Consider the following 25,964-nt stretch of genomic DNA (forward strand, 5'->3'; position numbering starts at 1 on the left):
TTCTCTGTGTATTGCTGTTACATTTTAAAGATTTTGTGCATGGACTGGATCATCCTACTATGGAAACCAACTCAGAAATTCAACATCTGCATTGCAATATAATTTTTAATGCTGTCTGTGGCCATTTCGATGCACATAATGTAATTACTGCTCCTTATTCACAAAGGTTCTTAAGTTGCTGCCAGAATGTTATCTTAACCAGTAGTGTTGGATTCGATAATACTTGTTTTACTGTCTTCTCTTAAAATCAGGTTGAATCATCTTGGAACATCAGGAAGCTGAGTGCAACATTGTGCTGGCTGGAGGTAAGGTAAAAATAAAGTTTTGTGTTATGTTTTTGCTGGATTACTTGGGGCAGGGGGGAGGTTTGGTGCTTCGTTTCTGTGCCACATTTGCTCTTTCAGTATTGAAGATCAATTAATTGTATTTTCTGTTTGTAGTGGTACCAGAAATTGATTTGGGGCTCCAGAAGTTAGTGAGCACATGTTGCTTTACCTGCTCCCTTCTTTTCAGCCTCACTCTTGGAATAATAAAGGCTGGAAAAGACTTGTAAGATCCTCAGGTCCAACCATTACCAGCAGAATCACCATGTTCACCATTAATCCACATCCATGTGCCACGTCCCTGTTTTAGTTGCTCCTCGTTCTTTGAACCAACTGAGACCAGAGGAAACCCTGAATTCTGTTCTCTCCACATTCATATTGTTCACTGAAAGCACCCAGGCCTTTGCAGAGAAATTGTTACAGAGCTGGAAGTGGGAAGGACTTGATCTGGCCCAAAATCCATTAATTCCTAAAATGCAGGAAGGTGGAAAGGCCTGTCCCAGCTCAGTCCTGAAATGACTGAGCCAAGTCTCACTTTGCAGGATCAAAACTGAAATTGGACAGGATTTTTGGGTCCAGTCCTTCAAACTTTTCCAGTAGTGGAGAATGTTGCATTCAGTTATAACTTGTCCTGTGACAGCAGGTTTTCTTTTGGGTTCTGCAGTAGCAGGTTACAAAGGGCAAGTTAAAATGCCCTGATTGCCTTAATTCACAATGTATTTTTTTTCCAGGTCCATGATCTATCATAGTGAAGGAGTTTTCTGCAAATGCTTACCCTATGATAGAGTTCTTGGTGCAGTGTATTTCACACCTGGAAAACTCACAGTCCTGGCACCAAGCTGTTAATAACTATCTCTGTTAGATAAATCATTAGGCCTGGGAATTTTCATCATTCTGTAAAATAAAAAAATTGACTCAGCTTTGGTTTGTTGGAGCTGACTGCCATTTTGCTGGCCATGACATGTACACACCTTAGCCTCTAAATATTAAATCACAAACCATAAATGATTTAAATGCTTGCTGGTGATCCATTAAAATGAACAATGGGTTGAAGTAGTCTTTGCACAGCATGCAAAGAAGTGTTGGCTGTCAGCAAAGTGCTTTTATTAATTTTAATAGGTTGAGAGTTCAGGATGAAATAGGTATTTTTTTTTATTTATTAATTAATAAATGGAGCATTTTGTCTTGAAAAGTGAAAGCCGGAAGGGAAATCACTCTTAGGAAAGTCTTTAATAACTCCTTAATGCCTCTGGCCTGGCTAAATTAGAGGTGTTTCTCACTCATGAAGGAGGACAATGAACTGTTCTCCCCAGGCAGGTATATTTATCCCTGTCTTGAATATCTAGAATTTTCATGAAAAGCAGAATCATGTATCATTTTTAAGCATCTTGTATGTACACATGTATTTGGTTAATATCATATGGATTTAATTTTTCTTTATTCTTAAAAGGCTTTTTATAGCTTCTCCTTAATATATATAATAATGTGGGACAGATGTAATTTATTGTTTTAATCTAAAGGATGGCAAAGTCTCGAGTGAGATGTTTTATTCCCGTGTTCTCTACGTTCTTTTTTTAATCCCAAACCACTAAAATGCACAGGACTGCTGTTACCTTGCCATGCAAACTCAATGTGCAATGTCTTGTTTCTATTTAACATGTACATTTCCATATCTATTTAAATACAGATTTTAGAGGCTTAATAAATCAAAATTTTTTTTTTCCTTCTCCCATTCTATGGCTTTTTTCCCTTAAAGGAAAACAAATAAGCACACAGACTAATGCAGATTTTCCACTGATACACACAGAGTTTCTCCAGCATCCATGATGTCCTGGTATCTTTTGGAAGAAGAGTGCTGTGCTATCCCCTGTACAGGCATTTTGAGCTGGTGACACGTGCCTTCAATGACACAGTCATGATTCTGCAGCTGGGTGAGTGTTTAGGGACTGGAAGTTGTACACAACCATCTTTATACCTTGGCTTGCTAAAGTTACCTGCAGCTTTCCTATTTAGCATGAGTTACCTCCCTAAGAAAAGCATTAGATTTATTATTTGGACAGAAGGATCAGTGAGAAGCAGTGCTTCAGTGGTTTATTTTAAATGCTTGTGAGTTGCAGGATTAAAAACCCACACAAATGGCAATATTAATCTTTACTACTGCCAAAAACCGTTGCTGATTGAAAATCCCATTGACATTATAACAGTCAGGGAGTGAAGTTTTAAGGGGGAGATGGATGCTGTCCCTCCTCACTTATCTCCACTGCCTTATGTTGCTGTTCATAAGTGTGATAAAGAAAATTCTGATAACAAAACTGCAGTGATGCAGTGCTGACAGCCTGTGGAGTTTTTTTCTGAGGACACTACACGAGAGGTAAGAAATTTGCTTTTCTTTTAATGTCACGATGGAAAATGGTGTTGCAGTGAACATTGTGATCCAGTGAGATACTGCCTGAGTGGATAAGTTATTACCAGGATGTTTCAGTTTAAAAGTTTATATCATTCTTTTCTTGTGTCTCAGCATACTATTCCAAAAGAGAGAGTAACAGCCAAGTTCAGTTTATCTTCAGGTGAATGCTCCTCCTTGAAAATGTGGAAAAACATAGAAGTCTGCAGGGGAAAAATAATGTAAAATAGAGATAGGACTTAAACTTTCCTTCCAAATACACAGGATTAAAGTTGGTAGAATTTCATGATGGTGTAAAATCAGATTATCATATCAAACAGCACATACAGAGCTGGGGTCAAATTTTATCCTCATTTTGGAGTAGTCTGTGGATTGTAGTGGAAAGAGGAGTGGATTTGTGAATCTGCAGAATTCAGGTTTCAGGCTGTTGTCTGGCAGCTCTCAGCAAGGCACTCCTGAAGGATCCAGTGATCTACAGGACACATTCTCTGATTTTCCTGTTACACACATTGGAACCTTTTTTATTTGTACTTTTAAACACAACTAGCGGGCTTTTTTGAATATTCAAGAAGTAGCATCTGCACATAAAAACCAGTTTATTTATTGATCAGTATAATGCAGAGCTGTAGCTGTGCAAAAATGTAAAATCCCATGGGCCCATGTTCTAAAAGCAGACATTTGATAGTTTGCATGATGCAGGATTCCCTGTTTCAAGTCTGGCAAGACTTGCTGCCTCTCATTAGAGACCCATTAAGCTACTATAATCCAAAACTTTTAATTTATGAAGAAAGACATTTTTAGTTTGGAATTAGTGTAACATTTCCTGATGTACATTGTTACTTGGCAGATGAGTAACAGGAGTGCATGCTGGAAATGGTTTGGGCTGACAGCTTGACAGCTGGAACCTGAAAAAATCAGCAAAATTTTAATTCCACACATCATTTCTTTGTAAAAGAGCACACTTCTTTTTAGTCAAAATAGTGATGTTTGACAAGAATTGATGGGGATACAATTTAAAAGTTATTAGTTATATTGGGGGTTTTAGGTTTTCTTTGCTGACTTGGTTTCCAAAACCAGTGGGGATTTTTATTCTGTTTGCCGTGGCTTTTTGCTCTCCCCATTCCTCCTCCTTATTGCCATCTTCCTCACCCTTAAATTTCATTCTCTGGCTGTGTTTTTTCAGCATGGAATTACTTACAAATACGCAAACAAATTTTGTGCTTGAACAGCAGGGGGAGTTCTGATCTTTTTTGTTTCGGTTTTTTTTTTTTCCCCTTCTCCTCTAAATCTGTAAAATGTAATTTCATCCCTGTTCAGGTTTCATAGCCTAGGAGGAGCCAGCCTCTTGGGAGAGGGTTATTAGATTCCATTTGCAGTGGTGGCTGTTTTCATTTGAATGTGGGTTTTTTTTCCCCACCATTAAACGGTGAAAATAATTTTTTTTTAAGTGTTCCAGCGCTTAACCCTTTAGCAGCTGTCATCAGAAAACTAAGGGGGGAGATTCCAGCTAATTGGAATGTTGCATATGAAGGAAAAGTCAAACTGACAACAGGAAGTTTTCTGGTTATGGAGTGAGAGCACATTTTTAATCTTTCACTGTATTTATTGACTGTGTGTCAAATGGCTCCTTCCTGAACCTGAAGTGAGGTTTTTTTTCTCTTCCATTTTGCCAAGCTATTCTGTGACTAGCAGAAATAGGGAAAGTTCTCCCTAATTCCAGCCCCTGGTCTGCTGTTAGGTGATCATTACATTGCCTCACACAATTCCATGTGCTTGGCCCTGCTGTGAGCTGTGTGTTCCCAACCTTATTATTTCCCAGCACTGGTATTTGTGTAGGCATAAAGGGAAAAATGCTCCTCTTAGGAGAGATGATGGGGCATAGCTTCTTGTTATTTGTGAGCTACTTTTCAGCTTAGTTTGTTTCTTTTTAAATACAGTGCCCTGCTTGTCTGTGCCAAAGATTGGGCCAGCAGAGCTCAGAGCACTGGAGAAGCTGGGGGAAGGGGAAGGGGCTGCTTCAGCTGTGGAGAATTACACGCATGGCTGGGCCTGCAGGCTTTGGTCTTGCAGAGATTCCTGCTGAATCCAGAGGCTCCCCATCCCCAGGGAAGTGGATGCTGAAGGACACAGTGCTGCTGTTCCCAGCCTGGGAATCAACCCCAGTTTTCAGGGTGGTCGTAGATACTGTGGTTATTAAAACCTCAGGTGTGAGATGATAAACGTGATCTGTTAGGATTTCTTGTGAATCACAAAAATAAAAATCTGTTTCCAGGGAAAGCTGCAGTTTTGAAGTGTCTGCTGGACATTCACAAGATTTTTATGGAGAGTGACCCTGCTTACATCCTTAATGATCTCTTCATTACAGACTATTGCATCTGGATCCAGAAAGTCAAGTAAGTTCTTCAGTGGCTACTGATGTGGGAGATGTTTCATCTGTGAACAAATATCAGTGAAATAAATTCTGTCTCCTGTATGTGGGAATATGATCAGTTTTTTCATTTAGCAACTGTGTCCAGCAATTCTTGATACAGAAGGAAAGACATTCAGCAAGACTGTATTAAAATGCAGTGACACCATTGGAGAAGGGAGGGAAGAACTGGATTTTAAATAAAAATGTGTATTTTCATTAATATATTAATAGGTGTTTGGGGGGAAAAAAACAGCTTCTGGGGAATTCTGATTCTATTGTGATCTTTCTTAGGAAGAGAAATGTTTATATAGCACTTATGTAACTTCAGGCTAAAGGCTGGAAGGAGCTTCCAGTTCAAAACTGACAGCACATGCAAAGCATTCCCAGCTGCATGGAACACTGATTTATGGGCTGTAGCAGTTGCACCAATTGATTATTAACACCAGAACAAGTGTCACAAATCCCCATGTGCTCTGTGCTCCTGCAGCTCTCCCTGGCACTGTGGGAAGCTTTGGCTTCCACTACTTGAGAGGAAAGACTATGCCACCTCCAGACAAAACCCCTGCACTTCTGTTTCTCACCTGTGCCCTTTTAATGGAGTCAGCATGGCTTATTTCCAGAGTTTTGGGTAGTTTGCAGCCAGATTGGTTGGAATACCAGCATGTTTTAATGGCTTAAAACCAAAAGTATCTGTAGGAAAACAGTGGGAAGTGGATTAAATGATTAAAGCAAGCTGCATGTTCAAATCTTACTAAGCTTTATATTGTTCTTGTCAGATTTATTCTGTTTTTTGTACAGCTTTTGTACTATTTTTCCTTCCCTTTCATATCTTCACAGCTTTCTCTGAAAGCCCACAAAAGGTGTGAGTTGGAGCAGGCATGACTAATATACACACAAAAAATGTCATTGTTTTATTTGTTAATACAGCAATGCAGACTCCTAAACCAGGCTAAAATAGTCTTTGTATTTAACAAGAGACTGTGGAGGATAAAATATCTGAGGTGCACAAGACAGTGAAGAGGATATAGAGAGAGTTTGGTAGTATTTGTGATCAGGAGGGGGAATGAGGCAGAGAATTGAGGCAGCCTGCACAGGCTGTTGTGTTTAGGTGTGACCTTAGCAGTACTTCTTGGAGAATTAAAGACCCTCTGTTCATAGCTGTTCATGATGGTTTGTAGATGTTGATTCTTATTCTCTGTGTGCTTTCAGTGACTCTGTTCCTATAGGTAACAATATATAAAGTACTTTAAATCAATTACAGGTGTTTCCAAACATTTTGATTCATCAGTCTTGCTTAATTCCTGAAACAGCCAGTTCATTTTACACCCTCATCTTTGAGGAGGCCTTTTTCAACCACACCTTAAATGTGTGGGAAATTCACTAAGTGTGGGGAAATTCAGGTTGAAGTTGAGTAGAAAAAGTGCAGTAAATAAAGGAGAAAGTTATTTCATGGGTCTTTCACAAAGAAATGAGTCATTAAGCAGCAATACCTCTGCTGCCCATATCAATGAATATAATGTCTGGCAAGTCAGTCATAAAACCCAGTTTTCTTTAAATCCAGCCCAGGAAAATGCACAGTAGCTATAAGTGACTAATAGATTAACACATTTCCTCCCAGACTCTCACATTATGTCCCAGTTAAGCAGAACTGACAGCTGCTGGAAAGAGGGCAATTAAGCTATCTTATTGTCAGAGTGACATGGCACAATGGCTGTCTGTCATTAGGAGAGCAAGAGAGAGAGGAGCTGCAGAACCCAGTCCTATTTTTAGGCCTGAATCAGGACAGCATTTAAGCATATGCTGCAGTCATTGCTGTGCAGTTCAGCAGTGTTTGAAGTTCAGCAAGTGCAAAGGGAATGGGAACACTTGGTTTTGTTCCTTTATGTTGAAGGGAACAGCTAAGATCACTTGTCATTCAGGACATTGCTTGACAGGTTGGTGGTTTGTCTGTTCGAGGCAAGGGGTCCCAGCTTCCCAGGGTGAGGCACCTGGAGAGGAGGATGGTGCATCTTCCAGGGGAAGAAGGTTGTGACATCCCTCTGGTAATTTCCTCTGAAGCCCTGGCACAGGGTGCCCAGAGAAACTGTGGCTGTCCCTGGTTCCCTGGAAGTGTCCAAGGGCAGGTTGGAGCACCCTGAATAGTGGAAGGTGTTCTTGCTCATGGCAGGGGATGGGAGATGAACTTCAAGGTCCCTTCCCACTCAAACCATTCTGAGATTCTATAATTGTTGTTGTGGTGGAAGAGTTTTGGGAGGGGAAGGTATTTATAGATGTTATTGTCATGGTCTTTCAGTGTTGTAGTTATTTCCATCACCAGTTAGTCTGGATATTTCCCCTGTTTTGTTTCTTAACTATTATTTGCTTCATTAACTTCCTTTGTCACCATTTCCTCCTGCCTTTTTGTGGCTGAGGATACTCTCAAGATCCATGGAGGATTTTGCTTTTCTTCTCTTTCCCTGTAAGCAGCAAACTCCTGGTGGAGGCTGGGGCGTCTGTTTAAATGGTTAAAACAGACTGCAGGTTCTTTTTAGTGAAGAATCTGGGCACTTTAAAACCAGCTGGAAATAAGCTCTTCAGCTCACCTGTTCTGGCACAGGTCTCTGGGTTTAGGAAGAAAGTTTTGCACAAGCAAGACCATAATGGACATATCCTGTGAAAGAGAGCACACAGTCCCATTCCAAATGAAGAGAAACACCCCTGATAGGTACTGGCTTTTAAATATTCCGTGTGGAAACAAAATCCTTAAAGCCAGCAGTGTGTCAGTAGCTGATTACAAATTTAGTTTGAGATCATAGTTTGGCTGTGGGTAAATTAGATGAATAAGTGAATGTGTCACTGATTTGGCAAAAGCTGATTTATTTTAAGCACAGTGTATCCAGAATTGGAAATGAAGATGCTGAATAAAACACACACAGGTGGCTAATAGTCAATTGGGAATGGGGAGTACAAGCTAGGTCTGGAATTGTACAGATTTTTGTGTTTAGTTGGGTGTTTCTGGTTTTTAGGCTTTTTTTCCAGAAAATTTGATTTATTCAGGTGCCTGTTACTAAGAGAAAAGTAGATTCCCAAATGTGCTAGACAATGGAAGATAGTAGCAAGTGTAGCTAATATTCCATCTTCCTGCTTGCTATCTTAAATCAGTTTCACCTGCTTTCTAGGTTCCTAGTACTTCCCTTCAAGCTGCTTGTGAAGTGACTATTAATAATTCCATCCATTGTATAAAGTGGCATGTAAATCCCTTTAAGTGTTGTTAGGTTTTGAAGAAAGGGAGCATGTTGCTCAGCCAAACTTATCAGAAAAGAGGGAAAAGTAAATGTTAACCTGGATAACAAAAGCTTGACAAAGACCTATGGAGGCAGCTTGTGGTAAATCTCAGCAGGTGGTGTCAACATTTCTGTTGAAAAGCCAGATGCAGCCAGATGGAAAATTGCATCTTTAACCCCTGAGGTCATAATGACATGTCATCACTTCATTTGATCCCCCTGCTAAGTGAGCTTATCATCCACCCTGCTGTCACTTCTGTTATTGCTTTCATTTCCATAATAAAATTAAATTTAATTTGCCTGGTTTGCATGCTTTTGTTCTTTAGGTCCGAGCTTTTACAAGGCACTCTGATACATATGGCAGCCTCTCCGAGGTGAAATTAGAATGGAATTGTGTTCTAAGTCTGGGGTTTTCTCCCATGTTTCACACCTTCCTTTAAGCAGAAGGGCATGAGGGAGAGGAGGAGGATTTTTGGGGAAACCTCTGGTCGGTTGATGGGCAGCTGAGACCAGGGCAATCCAAGTGTGCATTTACTGCAGGAGGGTTTTCTCCCTTCTGTCAGGAGTCTGTGACCCCACAGGAGCTGCGTCCTTTAGAGAAGTCAGAATAGTTTACCCACTGTCTCTTGCTGTGCTGAGGTTCCTTTGTGTGGCCTGATGTCTTTCTCCGGTGTTTTGTGTTCCCCTTTGTGCCAGGCTCTATTCACATGGTGGTTTTTGGCTGCTGTTGTACATACGTGCCTGCTGGCCATGACATGGGTGGGAGGCTGAACAGCTTCCTCCAGTCCTTGGCCAGGCAGGCAGGACAAGCAGTTCTGCACCCCTGATTAAGGGAACAGCTCCAGCAATTTCAAGTATTTTCAGCTAATATTTACATGTATATTTAGCTTTAAGTGTGTACCGCTTTAATATTTGTAAATGTGCATTATCTGTGTTCCTGAATTGGTGGTGAAGCTGTGAGTGTTCCTGGCAGTTTTCCAGGATTTAGTGCTCTCAGAATCACAGAATGGTTTGGATTGGAAGGGATTGTAAAGATCATCCAATTCCAACCCTTTGCCATGGGCAGGGACACTTAAACAAGAGCAGGTTACTCATCCATCCAGCTGCTTGTTGTGCAGTTGTTGTCTTCTCACAGTTTTATGGGTATGAGGTGTGCAGGAGAATGTTTGATCCCATCTATGGTTTTCTACTTTTTAACTTAGCATAAGATTCTAAAGATCATTGTTTGTGTTGTATTTTGTAGTAGCTTCAACACGTGCAGTGAAGGAGAGCTGTGAGCTAGGACAGCTGAGCTGTTAAATTGCCTTGCTGTGTTCTGTGGAACTGTATCTGCAACTTGCTTTATTACCCTTCACAAATGCGTGCTCTGCACCCTGAGACAAATGTGATCTTGCTAATTTTGGTGACTGTAGGTGTAACATGCCAGTTTGAGCATGGACTCCTTGATTTAAAGTAAAAACCAGGATTCCTGGTGTCATTTTTACAGTCTCTGTAGAAGCTGCTGTCTTTGTTGGAACTAACTAAATTAAAATCAGGTATTTGAGTGTGTCATATTTGCTTCTCCTGGTTTGCAGGTGAGACAGCCCCTGAAAGGTGGGTTGGCCTCATAGGTCTGTTTTCCTTTTCATCTCTTCCTTACAATTGAAGCCTTGTCCTTGTTACACTGTAATTACCCAGTCTGAAGCCAGCAGGGAGTTGCTGCTTGATGTGTAGGATGTGAGTTTCTCCTAAATAAATGTAGGATTAATTACATTCACAGCATGTCACGGAGGTGATGAGATCGCCTGTGATTGTTCAGGCCCCCTTTTCTTTTCCCCAGGTTTTCTGAATCCCTTGTTTAATCAATACAGTGCAATGCTGCCCTGAAGTGTTAAGGCCTGATGCTGCAAAGGCATGAAGGAGTCCAGGACTTTGAGGAAGAAAAAGATTTGTGAGATACAGAGGATTTTTACTGACTTGTGTCACATCAGATCCAAAAGCACACAAAGGAGTAAAGAACTGAACTTCAGTTATTGTAGTTTCAGTCCATTGCATTGGTTTTACCTCAGGCTTTTGTTAGATTTGGGAAAATATTTTGTAACATATAAACATCTTTGAGCTTCTGTAGTCAACTATGATCTATCAGTGAATGTAAATAGAATTTTAACATCCATTCTGATGGTGTGTTAAAATAATTTGTGAAATGGATCATTTATCTGCAAACTGAAGAAATTTGATTTAGTTATTATTTGCTAAAATCTGGAAAACTTTGAGAAATGTTTCAAAGTACATAAAACAGATCTTGATTGTGCCACTTCTGCAGCTGTTTCTTCTTGGCATTTTTGTTTTCTTTAGTGTTTTGTGGTTTTGAAAAGCTCAAAATACTTGGAAAGACACAAGCCAGGCTTTAAAAAGTCTTTTAGTATTTGCTTCTTTGCTGCTTGTAGGGCTGATATTCATAGATTGATAGAATGGTCTGGGCTGGAAGGGACCTTAAAGGTTGTCCCATTCCACCCCCTGCCATGGGCAGGGACACCTTCCACTGTCCCAGGTTGTTCCAGCCTGGCCTTGGACAATTCCAGGGGCAGCCCCAGCTTCTCTGGGCACCTGTGCCAGGGCCTCCCCACCCTCACAGGGAGGAATTCCTTCTCCATATTCCATCTAAACCTGCCCACACTCATGAAGTCCTATTTCACCTTCATGGCATTTTCATGTTCCTAGGAAGGGTTTAATTGTAACCTTTCCAAGTCAGGACTGTCCTACCAAATGAGGAATGACTGGAGTTACTCTTGTAGCCTCAGCACCTCTACTGTGAAAGTACCGAGTTCAGATAGGAGCATTCAGGAACAAAACTGTCCTAAAAGGTTTTCAAATGGTGCACTGCTAATGTTTGTTAAATTTCTGATTTGTGATGGGGGGAAGAGGGAATGTGTTAACACATAATAAAAATGAATTGGTGCTTTAAAGCATTCTCAAATGTTAGAGGAATATGCTAATTTTCAGCTGTTAACCTCCTGGATCCAGCAGCCATGATTCCAAAGAACAAAAGCATAAGCAGTAATATATTCTGGATGAGAATCCTGCCTCTTGGCTCTGTGGGATTAATCTGATTTGTGCAGCATGTTGAAAGCACTGCATCCAGTTGAGGCGTGAGGGAAAATGCCCCTCGTGGTGTTGTTCCACGTGTGTTACGGGGCCATGGGCAGCTGTTCCCTGCTCTGGCTGGGTTGGGGCTTGACTTTACCTTCACTGCTGCCCATGGCAGCCTTGGTTCAGTGGAGGCTGCAGTAGTTTCAGGTTTGATAAAAACTCCAGCTTTCAGTGTGGTGCAGAGAAAAGCCAAATTGCTTTCATGGCGCTGCTTTGAAGGCAGCTTTGCCATTAGCAAGTGTTTTTAGCTTATGTTCTGTTGTAGCCAGTTGTGTTCACTTATCAGGAAATGTAACAGCCCCATCACAAAACCCCTTAACTTGGTCTGTTTTGATCTGTTCTGTAGTGAGAGGATTATATTTTTGACGATAGCTTTTTAATGATAATATCATTGTGGATGCACTGAAGCCACATAATTCTCTGCCTAACCCCACTCCCTGCAAAACGAAAAACCTCCTACATTGAGGAGTTTTTATTTAAGGCTATTCTTTCTTTTGCTGTTCTGCTTTGGTAAGAGCCATGCAGGTCCAAGGATAAACCCCAGAACCTTGGTGCTGCTCGTGGTCACACCTGGAACACGGTGAGGCCAGCTGGGGGTTCTCAGGCTGCACCCTGACTGTCCTGTGGGGCTGCAGTAGCCCAGGACTACAATCCCTAATTATTGTAGCTCATGACTACAATCCCCAATTATTGTAATTCCTTCTTAGCAGGTTTTACAAGCTGGCATTACTGCTGCTGGCAGGCAGTTCAGTGTGCAGCACTGTTTGCTGCCTGCTTAGAGTACTCGTGCTGTGCTGGGTTTGCTTCCCATTCACTTCCTTGGTGGCCTGGAGTGCTGAATTAACTTTGAGCTGTCCCAGCTGCTCTTACTAATAATGAGATTGGCTACTTCAGATGGTCTTTGAGATTAATTTAATGCATATTTTAAAATCTGTGAGAAAACACATAATGTGTCCTGTTAGATTTATTTATTTTTTTTTTTTTGTGGCATTAAATGTTATTTATTTAAAGGTATGAAATGAATTATACAGGCTGCCCTAGACTGGTCATAAGTGCTTATTTGAACAATGTGCATTTTAATACAAGCAAGTCTGAAATGACACACTCAGTCAAAGCTTGTAGAGCACAGCTATGGATTGGAGAATAAAAGACAGTCGAGGGCAACAGCTTCAGAAAAATAGGTAGGGTCATGCTTGAGAGCAGTTTGAACCTGAGCAGGTGACAGGGTGAGTGCACTTCAGCTGAAGAAGCAGAGTAGTATCATTTAGAAGAAGGAAGTGGCATGACCTTAAAATGCATCATTTGTAAGACTGTGTTAAAACACTGATTCTAGTGCTTGTTCAAAAAGATTTTGAAAAGTGGAGAGGATTAGGGCTGAAAATACTTCATGAATGTAAATGTCTGAGTGACCTGTGTTAAGCCAAGACATCAAATAAATTCAGGACTGCACTGGTGAGAAAATTAAAGGTTGATTAGGACTTGTCTACAACTATGATGGGACAAAGTTTTCAGGTTTTAGCAATTGAGATGTATAAAAAAATAAAATAAATCATACAGTCAATTTGAACAGGAAAAATTCAGACAGTGATAAATTGTCACATTTTTGTAGTGAAAAGTAATTGAGTTGACTCATTCTCCCTGTGTTGTTGGGTAATTCTGTACAGTCTTACTTGTTTCTATCAAAACTGTGCAGCTCAGATAAACACCTCTTGGTTCAAACCAGAGCTCTGGGTCTGGTGCAGAAAGTATTGGAGATTCTGAGCACTTTATTATGCTACTGAAACAGGAAATGCTATCATTTTCCTTAAAACTTAAGTAGGACTTTACCAGTTTATCAAAGGCTACGTTGGCTGTTGGTGGAACCCCCGAATTCATTTATTTTCATCCCAAGTCATCTGCTCTTACCCCTTACATCACAGTTCTTGGATTTAAACATAGTAACTGATAATTTGCAGGTGCATTCTACGTGTCTCCTCTTTTCAGTGTTTTGATGCATGTTTTTAATACAATTTCTGTTTGTTTGCTGCCAGTGCCTCTCCTTAGGTCTTGCATCTTGTTTAAGGCCTGAGCTGTCATTTCAGGTGTCTGTAAAGCAGGAGGTGCACACAGAGCACTTGTAAATAACAATACCCAGCTAATACAGTACACTGATTTAAGAGCCTTAAGGCAAAACACTGCCCTGAGGGCTCAGAAAGGTGATAGACAGGTGTGTATAATACCAGAAATTCCCCCTCATGTATGTTTTAGCAAGCCCTGTAAAACATGGATTTTTAACAAGGGATTTAATCTCTCCTTCCAGCTGCTAGCTGCAGTTTCCTTTGATGTTTTTGCTCTCCTGCCCTCTGTTGTTTTTTTCTATTTATTCCATCACTTTTCTATAGCTCATATTCCTTCAGGCTGTGTCTGAATGCACCTTGCTGTGGGCAGAGAAGGCAAAGAAGAAAGCCATTTTTTTTCCCCCCCTCAGGCTACTGCTTTGATTTTCCAGAGTTGTTGGGAGGCAGTTCCTGTGTGCCTGCAGAAGGGTCAGTGACCTGTGTCGTGTCTTTTCAGGCAGCACAGCTCAGCTGAGTGGATTTCTGGTTTGATGAGGGGAAGGATGAGCTCGTGCAGTCGTTGCCTTTCTGATCAGGTGGAATGTGCAGCTCTGGTCCAAGGGGGAAGCTGAGCTCCATGCTGGGAGCATCTTCCTGCTTTGTTTCCAACCTACTCAGCAGCTGGATTAATAAAAATAATAATAATTTCTGAGACATGATCAAGGACTCATGGAGTAGTTTGGGTTGAGAGGGACCTTTACAGGCATCCAGTCCAACCCTCCTGCCGTGAGCTGGGACATCTTTGACTCAGTTTGCTCCAAGCCCTGTCCAACCTGGCCTTGAGTATTTCGAGCCACAGCTTCTCTGGGCAAACTTTTCCATTGTTTTATCACCCTCATTGGTAAAAACTGTTCTTCTGTGTAATCTAAGTGGACCCTGCTGCAGTTTCAAACCATCCCCCCTTGCTCAGTCCCAGAGCTGCTGGGAGCAGGTGCCCAAACACAGCAGGGGCTGTGGGAGGAGCTGGGAGTAGGCTGTTCACTTCAGACCCTCACAGAAATCTGCTTTTCTGCCAGGAGTTTGCAAGATGCTGGGTTTGGTGTCTGTTCCTGTTCTGTGTGAGTTGAGAATGGACAGAGTCAGAAGGCTGCAGGAGATGTTTTCCCCTCAAGTATTCAGAGTGTCAGTTGGAAACGATGGAGCAGTGAAAGAGTTAAACTCTGATCAACCCCTCTCAGTTGTTTGGTGGATAAATTCCATTGTGAAGGGGTAGGATCATGTTGGAGTAATGTTTGTAATTGTGCCTTTAAGCCTGTTCCCTGCTATTGTTGTTATTTTTGTAATACAGGACTTTGCTAGCATTATCCTGACACTAGATTTCCCATTTTCTGCCCTGCTGTGAGAGTACCTTTCATTCCCCTACTGTAACACAAATTGTCTGATTTGCAGCATAAGAAGAGCTTTCTCCTAGATCACCAGCAGTGATGGTGAAGACCAAATTTTAGGTAATGGCAGCAAAGAAACTCGAGGGAGATGGGTCTAATACAGAGCAGTTGTCAGTGTTCCATTTCTGTAATGTAGCCAATATTACTATTCTTTTATAAAATCTCTCTGCATCTGTTTTGTGGTGAGTTATCTATTCATCTTTCATTATTTGTGTTTATCATATATGACTTTGGAAGCTGTGCCATTATTAGATGTTTGGACTGGCTGCAACTTACTGGAGCTATTTTGGCAACAGAGCTCCATTAAACTATTCTTAAAATATATAAAAACTCTTCAGTTTCTTTTTATAGTCCAATATTAATTCCAAGTCTGTTTTCTTTTACGAGTATTTTCATAATATCATCTACATAAGTAAGCTGTACTTGATTTCTTTTATATTCCATGATCTGTTTGGTTTCAACTTATCAAAAAGACCAAGTAATGAAAGTAAGATGTTCTATTGGAAAGCTTCATCTTTTTTTTTTAAATATTTATAAATGTGAAGTTCAGCTCATGCAGTATTTAGATCCATTATGAAAGAAGCACTGTGGAATTTCAGAATAAATATGGGGGGAAAGTCACTTGAAGCATTCAGACTTATTAACATAAAAGAAGTCACTTACATTGAAAAGATGGTGCTGTGTTTTATATTTGATTTATTGTTAACAAACTGTAATACTTTAAGCTATGTAGATAGCAGTTCATGTTTACAAGACTGCCAGTTGGATTGCAGTGTAAGTACATCACTCTCTTGGTTTCAGAATCCATGTAATGCCTTTTGAAAGCCAGAATTCCAAGATGAAAGCATTTTATGTTCCCCTTAAGCCCTCTGGATTCTCCCCATCAGCCGTTGTTTATGGGCCAGGGCTGTGTTTTGTCACCTGCACAGAGCAGGGGGTGTCTCCTGTCCAGAGTAGTCTCTTGGTGCTGCATTTCTGCTTTCCTGCTCCTCTCTGTTTGAAGTGGGGGCATCTTGCTCACAGGGAGATGCGTTTTCCAGACTTCCTTTAACACCCAGCATTTTCACTGTGATTTTCCTCTTTGCAATGAAGATTTGCTGTGCAGGGAATGCTTTTCCAGTCTCTGCTTTGCCTGCTCTCTGTGAGGAAAGGAGAAAAAAAGACTTTATAAACTTTCCAAACCAAGCCTCGTGCTCTTATCCCTTCCCCACATCCTTTGACACCTCCACCAAGGCGAATCCACAGCTGGAATTAGCATGGATCAGCTGGCTGGTTGGTGCCTGCCCTGGCCTCCTACCAGGACACAATAGCTGTGTCCTGCCAGCCCTGTCCCAGGAGACTCATTATTCATCATCTCCTTATTTCCATGAAATATGTAGAAATTCAAAGATCTTTAAATCCTAATTTCTCTTAAATTTGATGAAGTTGCCTGCTGTTTCCAGGAGTTGTTAGAAAGGAAATTATTAACAGTCACTAAGGGCATGGACAGTGTAACTGTATAAAGCCAGGTTATTTAGGCTAAAAATTGGAATCTGTCATCTTGAGAGACAGAAAGCATGGATTTCTACCTGGAGTTGCATAAAAGCTCTTGGACAGACCAAGCACTTCTTTTTTTGAGTACTGACTGGAAGTTTAGAAATTAAGTAGTTTTTGATGTGTTTGTTTCTTTCCTATGAAAACAGTGATTAATCCAGGACTAATTCCTGTGAACAAATGTTGTGTTTCTGCTGTTGTGTTTACACTCATCTGTCTTTTGTTGCAGATAAGGGAGAAGATTAGTTAAAGTTTAGGTCAATTTTTACCTAAGTCCTGAAAAAAATGGTCCTGTTCTTCCTTTCCTAACATTCTTCCATTATCTTCTGTACTCATTGATCAGAGCTAATGAGATTTTAATGGAGTTATTTATGGCTTCTCCCTCCTACTATAAAAGTGTATAATAAACTGAGCACATGAAACTGTTGGATGGTGCTGTTTGTTTTTATCTCTGTTAATTGTAGGACCTCTTCTGTGATTCATTCAGATCTCCTAAGCCAGGTAGGGTATGATGAGCTAACCAGCTAATAAAGGCTAGGAAGAAATTTAGTAGATGTTACTTAATCATCTTTCTGATTATTATAAAATATTTTCTGTGCTTTTCTGAGTGAGAGCCTTTTGCTGCCATGAAAGGGTTCAGGTGCTGTGTGTATTTTTCAGTTCCTGCCTTAAACTTCATGGTAGTATTATGATTTAAGTTTTGGCCTGAAAGGAATAGTTATGTTCCCAGATCTGGATGAAATAAAATCCATGCACAGATTGCCCAGACTTGTGGGGAATTGGGGTAGAAGTATCTAGTAAGCTATTTTAGCAAGAAAAACAGTGTAAAGTTAATTGTTGTCATGGTCTGTAATAGAGCAGTGTGCATGACAGGCAAAGTGGCTGGCACTACTAACACTTACCAAGATTACTTTCTAGTCTGAATTTCCTTCAGAACTTCCTTTGGAGTATTTTTGTTCCCTGATCCTGAACTTTTTCAAAGGTATTTCACTATGATTGGAGGTCACTGACTAGTGTATAATTGAAGCACTCATTATAAATAACCTTGAAAGTGAAATAATAAATGGTGAAATATGTGAGATGCTATAAAACACACTCTAAAAAGTGTAATTGAGCCTTACTCTCTTGTCTCCAGGCAGATTCTGAGGCTCAAGTTCTTTTCTAACCCATGACTTATTAAAGAGTGGTTTGGGCAAATGAATGGTGCCTTTAGTGTGATGAGTTTCTTATTATTGCACCTAAATGTCCATTTATAAGAATTCTTTTCCTGAGCTGGAGGGGTTTTGTGATCTAGCCCCATGGTTGGACCATTTATGCAATTTTGTGCCTGTTGACTGGAGCTGTTTCTGCATTAATGAATTCTGCTTTAGTATTCAACGCCATCATCGTTATTGCTCCTGTGTCTTACCAGTCAGGGCTGATCAAACCTAGACTCTTTCATGTCTTGAATATTTTATTAAAATCAAATTGTCTGTCAATTCTGTATCATAAGAATTCAATTTTTTTTTTCTTCCTTTCAAGCTGCCTGAAAGTGCATATCAGGTGTGCAGGGATGTTTCTCATTGTTAGTTGCCTTCCTGACGGAATTGTGCTACTCTTGGACTAAACCCCTGAAGTTTAAGTTCTGTTCAGCCAATTGAGAAAGTGCCTTTCCTCTGCTTTATCCTCCATCCCTGGCTCTCAGAATATTCTGATCATTGACCAGGGTGATCTCAATATTCAGCTTTAAGCTTTCCCCAAAGATGACCAGTTTGGTTGCCCCAATAGCTGATCAGGACTAGATAGAAATTGCATCCAATTTTTAGAGCAAAGAAAAATTTATTTCCTTCTTGATGGACTATTTGGGTGCTTTGCCAGCTGTGTCATTCTTGTATGAGCTCACTTTCTTCTGCTTTTGTGTTTGGCTGTAACTTGTTGGTCCTTCTGTTTAGAGAGAACTTGGGATGTAGACTTGTGCCATAGGGATATTAATTTCCATCAGGATTGTGACAGAGTTCCTGTGGGAAGTTCATTTTGGAATTATCTGGAGGCTGGACATTGAACAATGTCTCTTCCATACCCCTGATGTCTGGGCAGATGAGGGTGATGGAAGAAGGTGATGGGTGAAATCCATCAAGAACCACGGTGGGCAGGAGGGAAATGAGACCATCTGAAGGGTGTGGAGAGCCTGTCCCTTTGCAGGTGGCCTTTTGTTCACTAGTGACAGACCCTGCAGAAACACCACTGCTTTCCTATTGCAGCCTGTCCTCAGCCAGTCCTGCTGGCAAGGCAGAAAATGTCATTATTCTGTGTAGTTTAAGTGACATTTCAATGTCTCGCAGATAGTAAATTTGCACACCCTCTGTATCTGAACTGCTGAGACTCCAGGATAATATCTGGTGATGGCTGAGATAATATTAACTCTAGAATTGTCTTAATACTTGCAGTGCCTCTGGCTAAATGAATAATTGTGGGAAATTGTAAGCAGTGCTGCCAGGTATGTAATTTGGAACACATTTAAAGTGGGAATACTGGTCTGGTTGTATCACTTGTTATCTTATCTGGTTTATCAAAGAAAGAGGCTGTCTGTGAAACTTTCTCTCCTAAGTCTGAGTTTTGCCAGGTCTTGTGGAGAAAGGTAGTGTAAATTTAGCCTGATGCTTTCTCTTTAACATACAAGAAGTTACCAAGTTGAAAGATATAAAATAAAGGCTCCTGTGATGCAGCAGACAGAGGAAGCCTTTTGCTTAATGCAGCAGCTTTGCTATGAGATAGATTCTGTGTGTCCAGAGCTCCTGCTGAGTGGAGATAAGTTAAATAACTGCTCTTTCTGTATGTGTCAGCCCTGCTGAGTGGCACAGCACGCTGCTGGTTTGTGTTTGAATGCATCCTGAGGAGCTGCAGGGCTGCTGGCAGGGGCACAGCCCCACCTTCGTACCTGAGCTGCTCCAGAGGCACGGCTGCGCTTGGCGTCTCCGCCGCCTCTGAGACTGCTTCTCTTGCCTGCAAGGCTTCAAGATATTAATGCAAAGTGTTTCACACTCTTAAGCAGGGCTTGTCAGCTCTGTGGAGCAGAGTCCAGCCAGCATGGAGAACGGATTCCCACTGAAACACAGAGTGGGCCCTAACCACATGTGAGCAATGTAGTCTTTAGTTAATTCCGAGATCAGTTAGGTCCCGTTCAAACACCAGGCTGGCCAGCAGAGCTGCTGCCAGTGTTTGTGATACTCAGGGTCCTGTGCTTGGTTCCTTCCCTGCTGTGCTGGGGCAGGAGCAGCTTGATGTGCCCTGCCTGGAGCAGGAATCAGAACTGGAGCTCGGAGGAGTTTGGCATTACTTGGAATCGTGTCCTGCTCTGCTCCCACCCTGATTGTCGCTTGTGTCCCAGTCCTGCAGTCAGTCCCATCAATCTCTTCTCTTCATGCTGCCACAGGTGGCCTTTGCTGTAAACCTCTAATGATTTCCCTTTCCCATTGCCATAATCCTCTTTTTATTCTTCTCTGAGTTCTATCCATCTCCCTTTATTTGCTAAATCTCCTTTGATTCTTTGTTCTTTTCAGCCCAGTTTCACTTCTTTATAATCTAAGATCTGTAGAACAAGATTTTTTTTCTTCTTCTAGCACCTGAAGAAACTCTCCTGTGCCCAGACAAGGATTACTGTAGTTCTGTCTTGGAATTTTAATTCCAGGCTACATGGACAAGCCCCGAGATGCTTCTCTTATCTGTTCCTCAGAGCTATGCATTAAACAAAACATGCATCTGATCAGTTTAACCTGTAATTAAACATTTTCCTTAAGCAACTGACATCGTGATAACTAATAATTATCATGTGTAGCACCTTTAAAACCTATTATGCATGTTTATGTAAGAACACTATTACCATAATAATAAGATATCATTACCACAAATGTGCATACTGAATGAGCATGTCTTAAAGTAATCATGGATTCCATTAATCATACTTGAAAAATTAAAGTATTTGCTGTCTAATCTCTCAAACACTACTCGAAAGATTTTGGAAACAGCAGGGCCTGTTTACTGCAGGTCTCTCATACACATTGATCTCATTTCTGGTGTCTCATTCTTGGTTTCCTGCATTGTTGCTTATCTTTCACCTTGGGAAACCATCAGTTCAGTGACCCACAGTCTCCTTTGAAAGCATTTTTGTGCTGATTTTTAGGCTGTCTGCCTTGTTTTTTGTCCAGGGAGTGCTGCCACCTTTTCTTAAGGCTGATGTGAAATGCACTCCTGAAACTTCAAATTAGATAATTGCCTTAAAGGAGATGAAGTGATGGCTAATTGTAATTCTTAGTCCCTTGCACAGGGCCAGAAAAGAAACAACCCTGTTCTTTGAGTGTTCTTTGTTGTTTTTTTTTAAATACAAAATTGCAGAGTTGGAGAGTGGAGTTTTTTGGGTTTATGTGTAAAATTGTCAAGAGGTGAAAGTTTTGAGTTTGTCTCATATTGAAAAGTGGAGCTCTTTATATTCTGCTTGAGACTGATGAGCAGAGTGAAAGTCGGGAAGAAGCATTTGACCCACTGAGAAAACTGAAATGAGACTTTTTGTAGTCAGAATATTTGTGGTTGGAAGGGGCCTTTAAAGGCCATCTAGTCCAACCCCCCCTGCAATGAACAGGGACATCAAATATCTGACATGGCCAAGAGTTAAAAAAAAACTTAATTGGTTTAGGGAAAGCATTCTTGTATCTGTCAGCAGGACCAGTTTGAATTGAGAAGCATAATGTGTGAGTTGAACCAGTTTATCACTGTGTATTTTCTTCCTTAACATTTGGCATTAGGTAGCCTGGACACAGCAAAGAATTAATGCCAAAAAAGCACATTAGGTCATACATCTCCTTAACACTTGATGCAGTTCTGTGATGTGTTTCTGTGTCTTAAGATATAAGCTGCATTATAAGAGAATAATGAAAGAGGGGGGAGAGGGTTATGAGGACTGAGAGTCTGGAGCAGGGAAAATAGACAGGAGAAGGTAGAAAAAATAGGAAAAAGGGAAAAAAAATATGCATGTAGAATTAGGAAACAAATTGACAGGCACGATGGCAATGTGAGGAGAAAGAGGACTTGGAAAATTGCTTTTCTGTCCTTGTGGCAGCAGTAAAACAGGGGGATGAGACAGGCAGTAGGAACTGGGGGGGAATTGTTGTGCCAGAGGGTGTGTGGTGAGCTGCTGGTGGTGTCAGTGGAATTGAAGGGAAGCACATCAAATGGGCCAAAGCAGGGTTCTGTGGCAGGGCACAGGCAGCCTCTGGAGCTCCTGTGGCTGTGCTCAGTCAGGGAACGGGAGAGCAAAAGGAATTGAACCTTCGTGTTCTGAGCAGCTCTCGCGGGGGAAGGGGGCACGTGCACAGAGTTAGAAGGAAAGAGGCTGTTTGAAAAGCAGAGCAAAATGCTTTCTGAAAGGGATATAAACTCTTGTGACTCAGGGTATAAATCAGCTTCTCCCCAGTGTGCTCAGGGAGCAGATTTCCCTGCAGCCACTTGTTCTGTTCCCACCTACCTGCAAGGCTCCATGAACCTCTCAATGTATCACTTGGCTTCTTTTCCTTTCTCTTTACTGATGGAGCAGGGAGAATGCTTGCTTTGTTCCCAATTAAGTTGGCAATTTCTGAAATCCCCCATAACTTTTTAAGAAAAATGCAAGTCCTTGACAAAATATGGAAATAAATTGCGAGAAAGAAAACATTATTTTAACATGTTTATAAAATTTGGTACCCATTTTTTTTAACAGAAGCTGGTAGAATCATGTTGCATTTAATTCTTAGCTTTAAATTTTAAAATTCTAGAAATATAAATTGTTTTCTGTTGCATTACTTCTGGGAAAGTTATTTCTCAGTTTCCTTGTCTGTGGATTGAATTAAGAAAGCCTAGTGTGTTTTAGTCAAAGTTTTTAAAGCATTTAAATGTCTGTAATATGTATAAGAAGCCGCACTGAATTTCCCTTCCCCCACTTAGAAATACAATTCCTTTAGGAGCAAAGGAAAAAGTGGAAGCATCTATGTTATACTGAGTAATTATGCCCCCTGGGAAACAGAATATAAAGATCTTTAAAATCATTCAAGTGAGAGACCAAGCACTTTAACTTCTGCCTCGCAGGAGCCGTGTATTACATCCCCAGCTCCTTGCTCCAGTGTCAGTGTGTCGTGCCTTGCAGGTTCACAGCCCTGGCAGAGGAAATGAAACCCAGTCAGTTAGTGCAGGATTTATTGCAGACCTGCTGCTGCAGGAAGTGGTGAAAGGCTGATTGATAGTCTGAGGCAAAACTCCACAACAAGAAACAGGATGTATGTTTGGGTTTTTATACCCATTTTCCCCTCTGCCCTCACCCCCTCTTTCCATTTCAAGACACTCTCTTACTTTTTAGTCTCTGTTTATAAATTCATGGTGCCCTTTTCTGGTAAAGCACGTGCTGGCTTCCAACACTCGAGGAAATGGATGGGGCTGGACCAGAGGTTTGAAGCCAATGTGGTGTGTCTGCTTTATTAGGGGCATTTATCTAAATGGTCCTGTTACTCCTGCTGAATTATATTTCAGCTGAATTCCAGCTGAAGGGTGAAGTGCAGCCAGAGTTACTGAACATCTCCTGTGATTGTGGGTGCACCAGGCTGGGTGGGAGACAAGGAGCATGGATCACTAATCAGCTCTATTTTCTTGCTTCATATGCATTTCACAGATGTATCTGGGGGGGTAGGAAACCAAAATGATCTTTTCTGCTCATAAAGTTCAGCCAGCCAGCCCTGTGCTGCAGAGTGTGCTGCTAAAGACTGCAAACCTGAAAAGGTTTGTTGTGAAATCTCTTCTCCCTCTGTGTGCACTGCTGAAGCATCCAGCAGCAGGATCTTTTGGGAAGGTATCCTCAAAGCCTTTCAGTGGGATATTGTCTAACCTTGTGGGAAAAGTTACCCTAAATCACTGTAATTACAAAACCTTTTGATTTTTTTTCCTCCTGTAACATCCACTTTTACAGTCAGGGTCGAAGAAGAAAGTTGTTTGCATACCAGGCCTACGGAAGAAATGTTTAAGATTTGTGTTCCTGTTATCAAATGGCAGAGTTCTGTTTGTGAGGTTCAGTAACATATCTTGTTCTTTGTTAAAGGTCAAGAAAGTTGGCTGCACTCTGTGAGTCCTTGCAGAAAGCCACACTCAGCAAGTCCCACTTGGGGCTGGAGCTGGAGGAGCTGGAAGCAGCAGCAGTGCTGGTACAGGAGGAAGAGAAGGCGTTAAAAGCTGCTGGCACAGTTTCCAAGCAACAGCTGCTTTGCTCCGAGTCGGAGACAAGTGACTCTGAAGAATCCAGCAGCACTTCATCATCTGAGACAGAAGGCTCTGATTCAGATGAGCAGGAGTCCTCGACCAGCGAAGATGGGGAAATAAATTCCTTCCAAGGCACGCTCCAGGAGGAGAGGACAGCTCCACTTATTGACTGTAATGGATTAAGGCAGGGCACAAACACTTCGGCGATGGAGGTCAGTGATGGAAAATCAAAGGTTTCCTTCCAATCTACGACTCCTCCTGGAAAACTGATAGAAGAATTAGAAATGCAAATCCACTCTGCAATGAGACTTTCAGAGCAGCCTGAAGGATTGGCTACTGCAGGCTGCATTTCACAGGAACAAGAAGAAAACCCTGTACCCGAGCCTGACAGATTTTCAGAAGATGTTGCTGGGAAGGGAAATTTCTTGGAGGTGTCTCCCAAGCCAAACCCATTGCTTTTTCTCTGCAGCACAAATGAAGATGAAGACTAAAAGACCGTGCAGGAGCACAGTGTGACCCACAAACTCACAGCTTGTTCTCTAATGAGCTGTCCCAAGGCTGTCCTGTGCTGCACAAAGATATTTTTCTTTTTTGCTGGAGGACAAGACTGCTTTGAAAAGAATTGATAGGACTGTGTGATACTTTCAAAGTTAATTTTTATTTTTCTCCAATCCAACAGTCTCATATTTTATGTGAGAATGTATAATTTCAATAAACTCATAGAAACAGTTTTCATTAAGCTTATTCAGTGGTAGAATGATGTCCTAATCAAATACAACTGAAATGACTCATTTTAATTTTCTTTAGCTGTTGGGATTTACTTGAAAAATATCCTCATTATGTTTGTATAAACTTGTTTATGACATTGTACTGTTATTTTAAAATGCTTCATAGCAAATCACTTCAAATAATGGTTATAAGTTTAAAAGTTTAAATAGTGATGACAAATTATTCAAAATTATATAAATTCTATGCTTTTTGTATAAAATAAAGGAAATTCCTATGTCATCAATACAAGATCTAATGGTTGTGTCTTTTATGTCTAAGAGATAGAAGATCATATTTCTGCAGTTCTTCCATAAGTTCTTTCAGCAATTTTGTCACATATTCATTCTTTTGTGCTGTTTTTTAAGTGTTTCTACACGTGGACACTTCTGTTGCTGTTTAAAGAGCAGAAATCCCAATTATTTAATGTTTTTCTGCAGATACTCTCAGTTCCACCACAGCAGTGTTAACCAGAGTGAAGGAACAACACATTTGTGGATCCTGGAACAGAACTGAGAGCAAACCAGGCCTGGGTAGTCCTGGTTTTGTTAGGCTGGCTCACAGCTTTGGCCAACATATTTATCCTTTTTTTGCCTTTAAGATATTCAAATAATCCAGTCAGGTTAATACAGTTTGTTAGCCAGTTTATGTTATTGAAATCAGGTGCCTGCTCTCACTCATCTGTGTTTTTTCAGCTGGTATCTGCAGAGGGATTTGGGAAGATGGAACGTGGGCCACCACGTTTGGCTCAGCAGGAGCACAGAGCCAACAGGAGCATCTGATTCACTCCTCTGGAGAAGCAAGTTTTGATTACTTCTCAACCTTTTTTCTATTTAAAAGGGTATAAAATTCCTAAGCTAAAGGACTTACTCTTCACCAGTGCTGTTCCCTGCTGGAAATCAGCAGGTGAGCTCTGTTCCTGCACCAGCTCCTGCTCAGTGAGAGCTGCAGCTCTCACCTGCCAATATTTTTTATGTTCTTAAATACCTGCTGGTTGCTTAATCAGTCTCTGTGTTCTGTTCCCTGGGGGAGAAACCTTTCCTATCCTGTGTGGCAGGGAGCACTTATTCTTCTAAATGCCAGCAATAAAATCCACACTGGAGCTGCCAAAGTCTGAGAGAGCAGGGGAAATGCACTTCAGGAGAAAAGAGCAGTGGTCCTGCTCTCCCCAAATTCCAGGGGTGAACTCAGTCACACCTGCAGCTGCCCAGGGGCTGGAGAAAGCTGTGTAAAATTCAGTGTTTTCTGATTGTGGAGCTGATAAGGGATGCTGATTGTTGTGGGTTGATTGATGGCAGTGTGATGTGACCTCTGTAGGGGAGAGGTGTGAAGTTTTTGCATGTGGGGTGATTGGAATTTCACCTGAGGCCGGAATACCCAGCACAGCACTCAGTGGAGTGCTGAG

At 41.2% G+C, this 25,964-nt stretch overlaps 1 protein-coding gene across 4 annotated transcripts in view; it reads left to right on the forward strand.

Moving 5' to 3' along the window:
* The window catches only part of SHQ1 (SHQ1, H/ACA ribonucleoprotein assembly factor), a 38,519-nt gene extending 13,708 nt beyond the window's left edge, over positions 1-24,811 (forward strand). For all 4 annotated transcript variants that reach the window (XM_086846274.1, XM_086846275.1, XM_086846276.1 and 1 more), the window contains exons 9-12: positions 252-305; positions 2,131-2,254; positions 5,000-5,120; positions 23,637-24,811. In XM_086846274.1, coding sequence (XP_086702400.1) covers positions 252-305; positions 2,131-2,254; positions 5,000-5,120; positions 23,637-24,285 — 948 coding nt within the window. In that variant the 3' untranslated portion in view covers positions 24,286-24,811. The remainder of the gene's footprint in view (positions 1-251; positions 306-2,130; positions 2,255-4,999; positions 5,121-23,636) is intronic.
* The last annotated feature ends 1,153 nt before the right edge of the window (positions 24,812-25,964 follow it).

This window comes from Cyanistes caeruleus, chromosome 11, assembly GCF_971803275.1.
Source record: "Cyanistes caeruleus chromosome 11, bCyaCae1.hap1.1, whole genome shotgun sequence".
Classification (NCBI taxonomy): Eukaryota; Metazoa; Chordata; class Aves; order Passeriformes; family Paridae; genus Cyanistes; species Cyanistes caeruleus.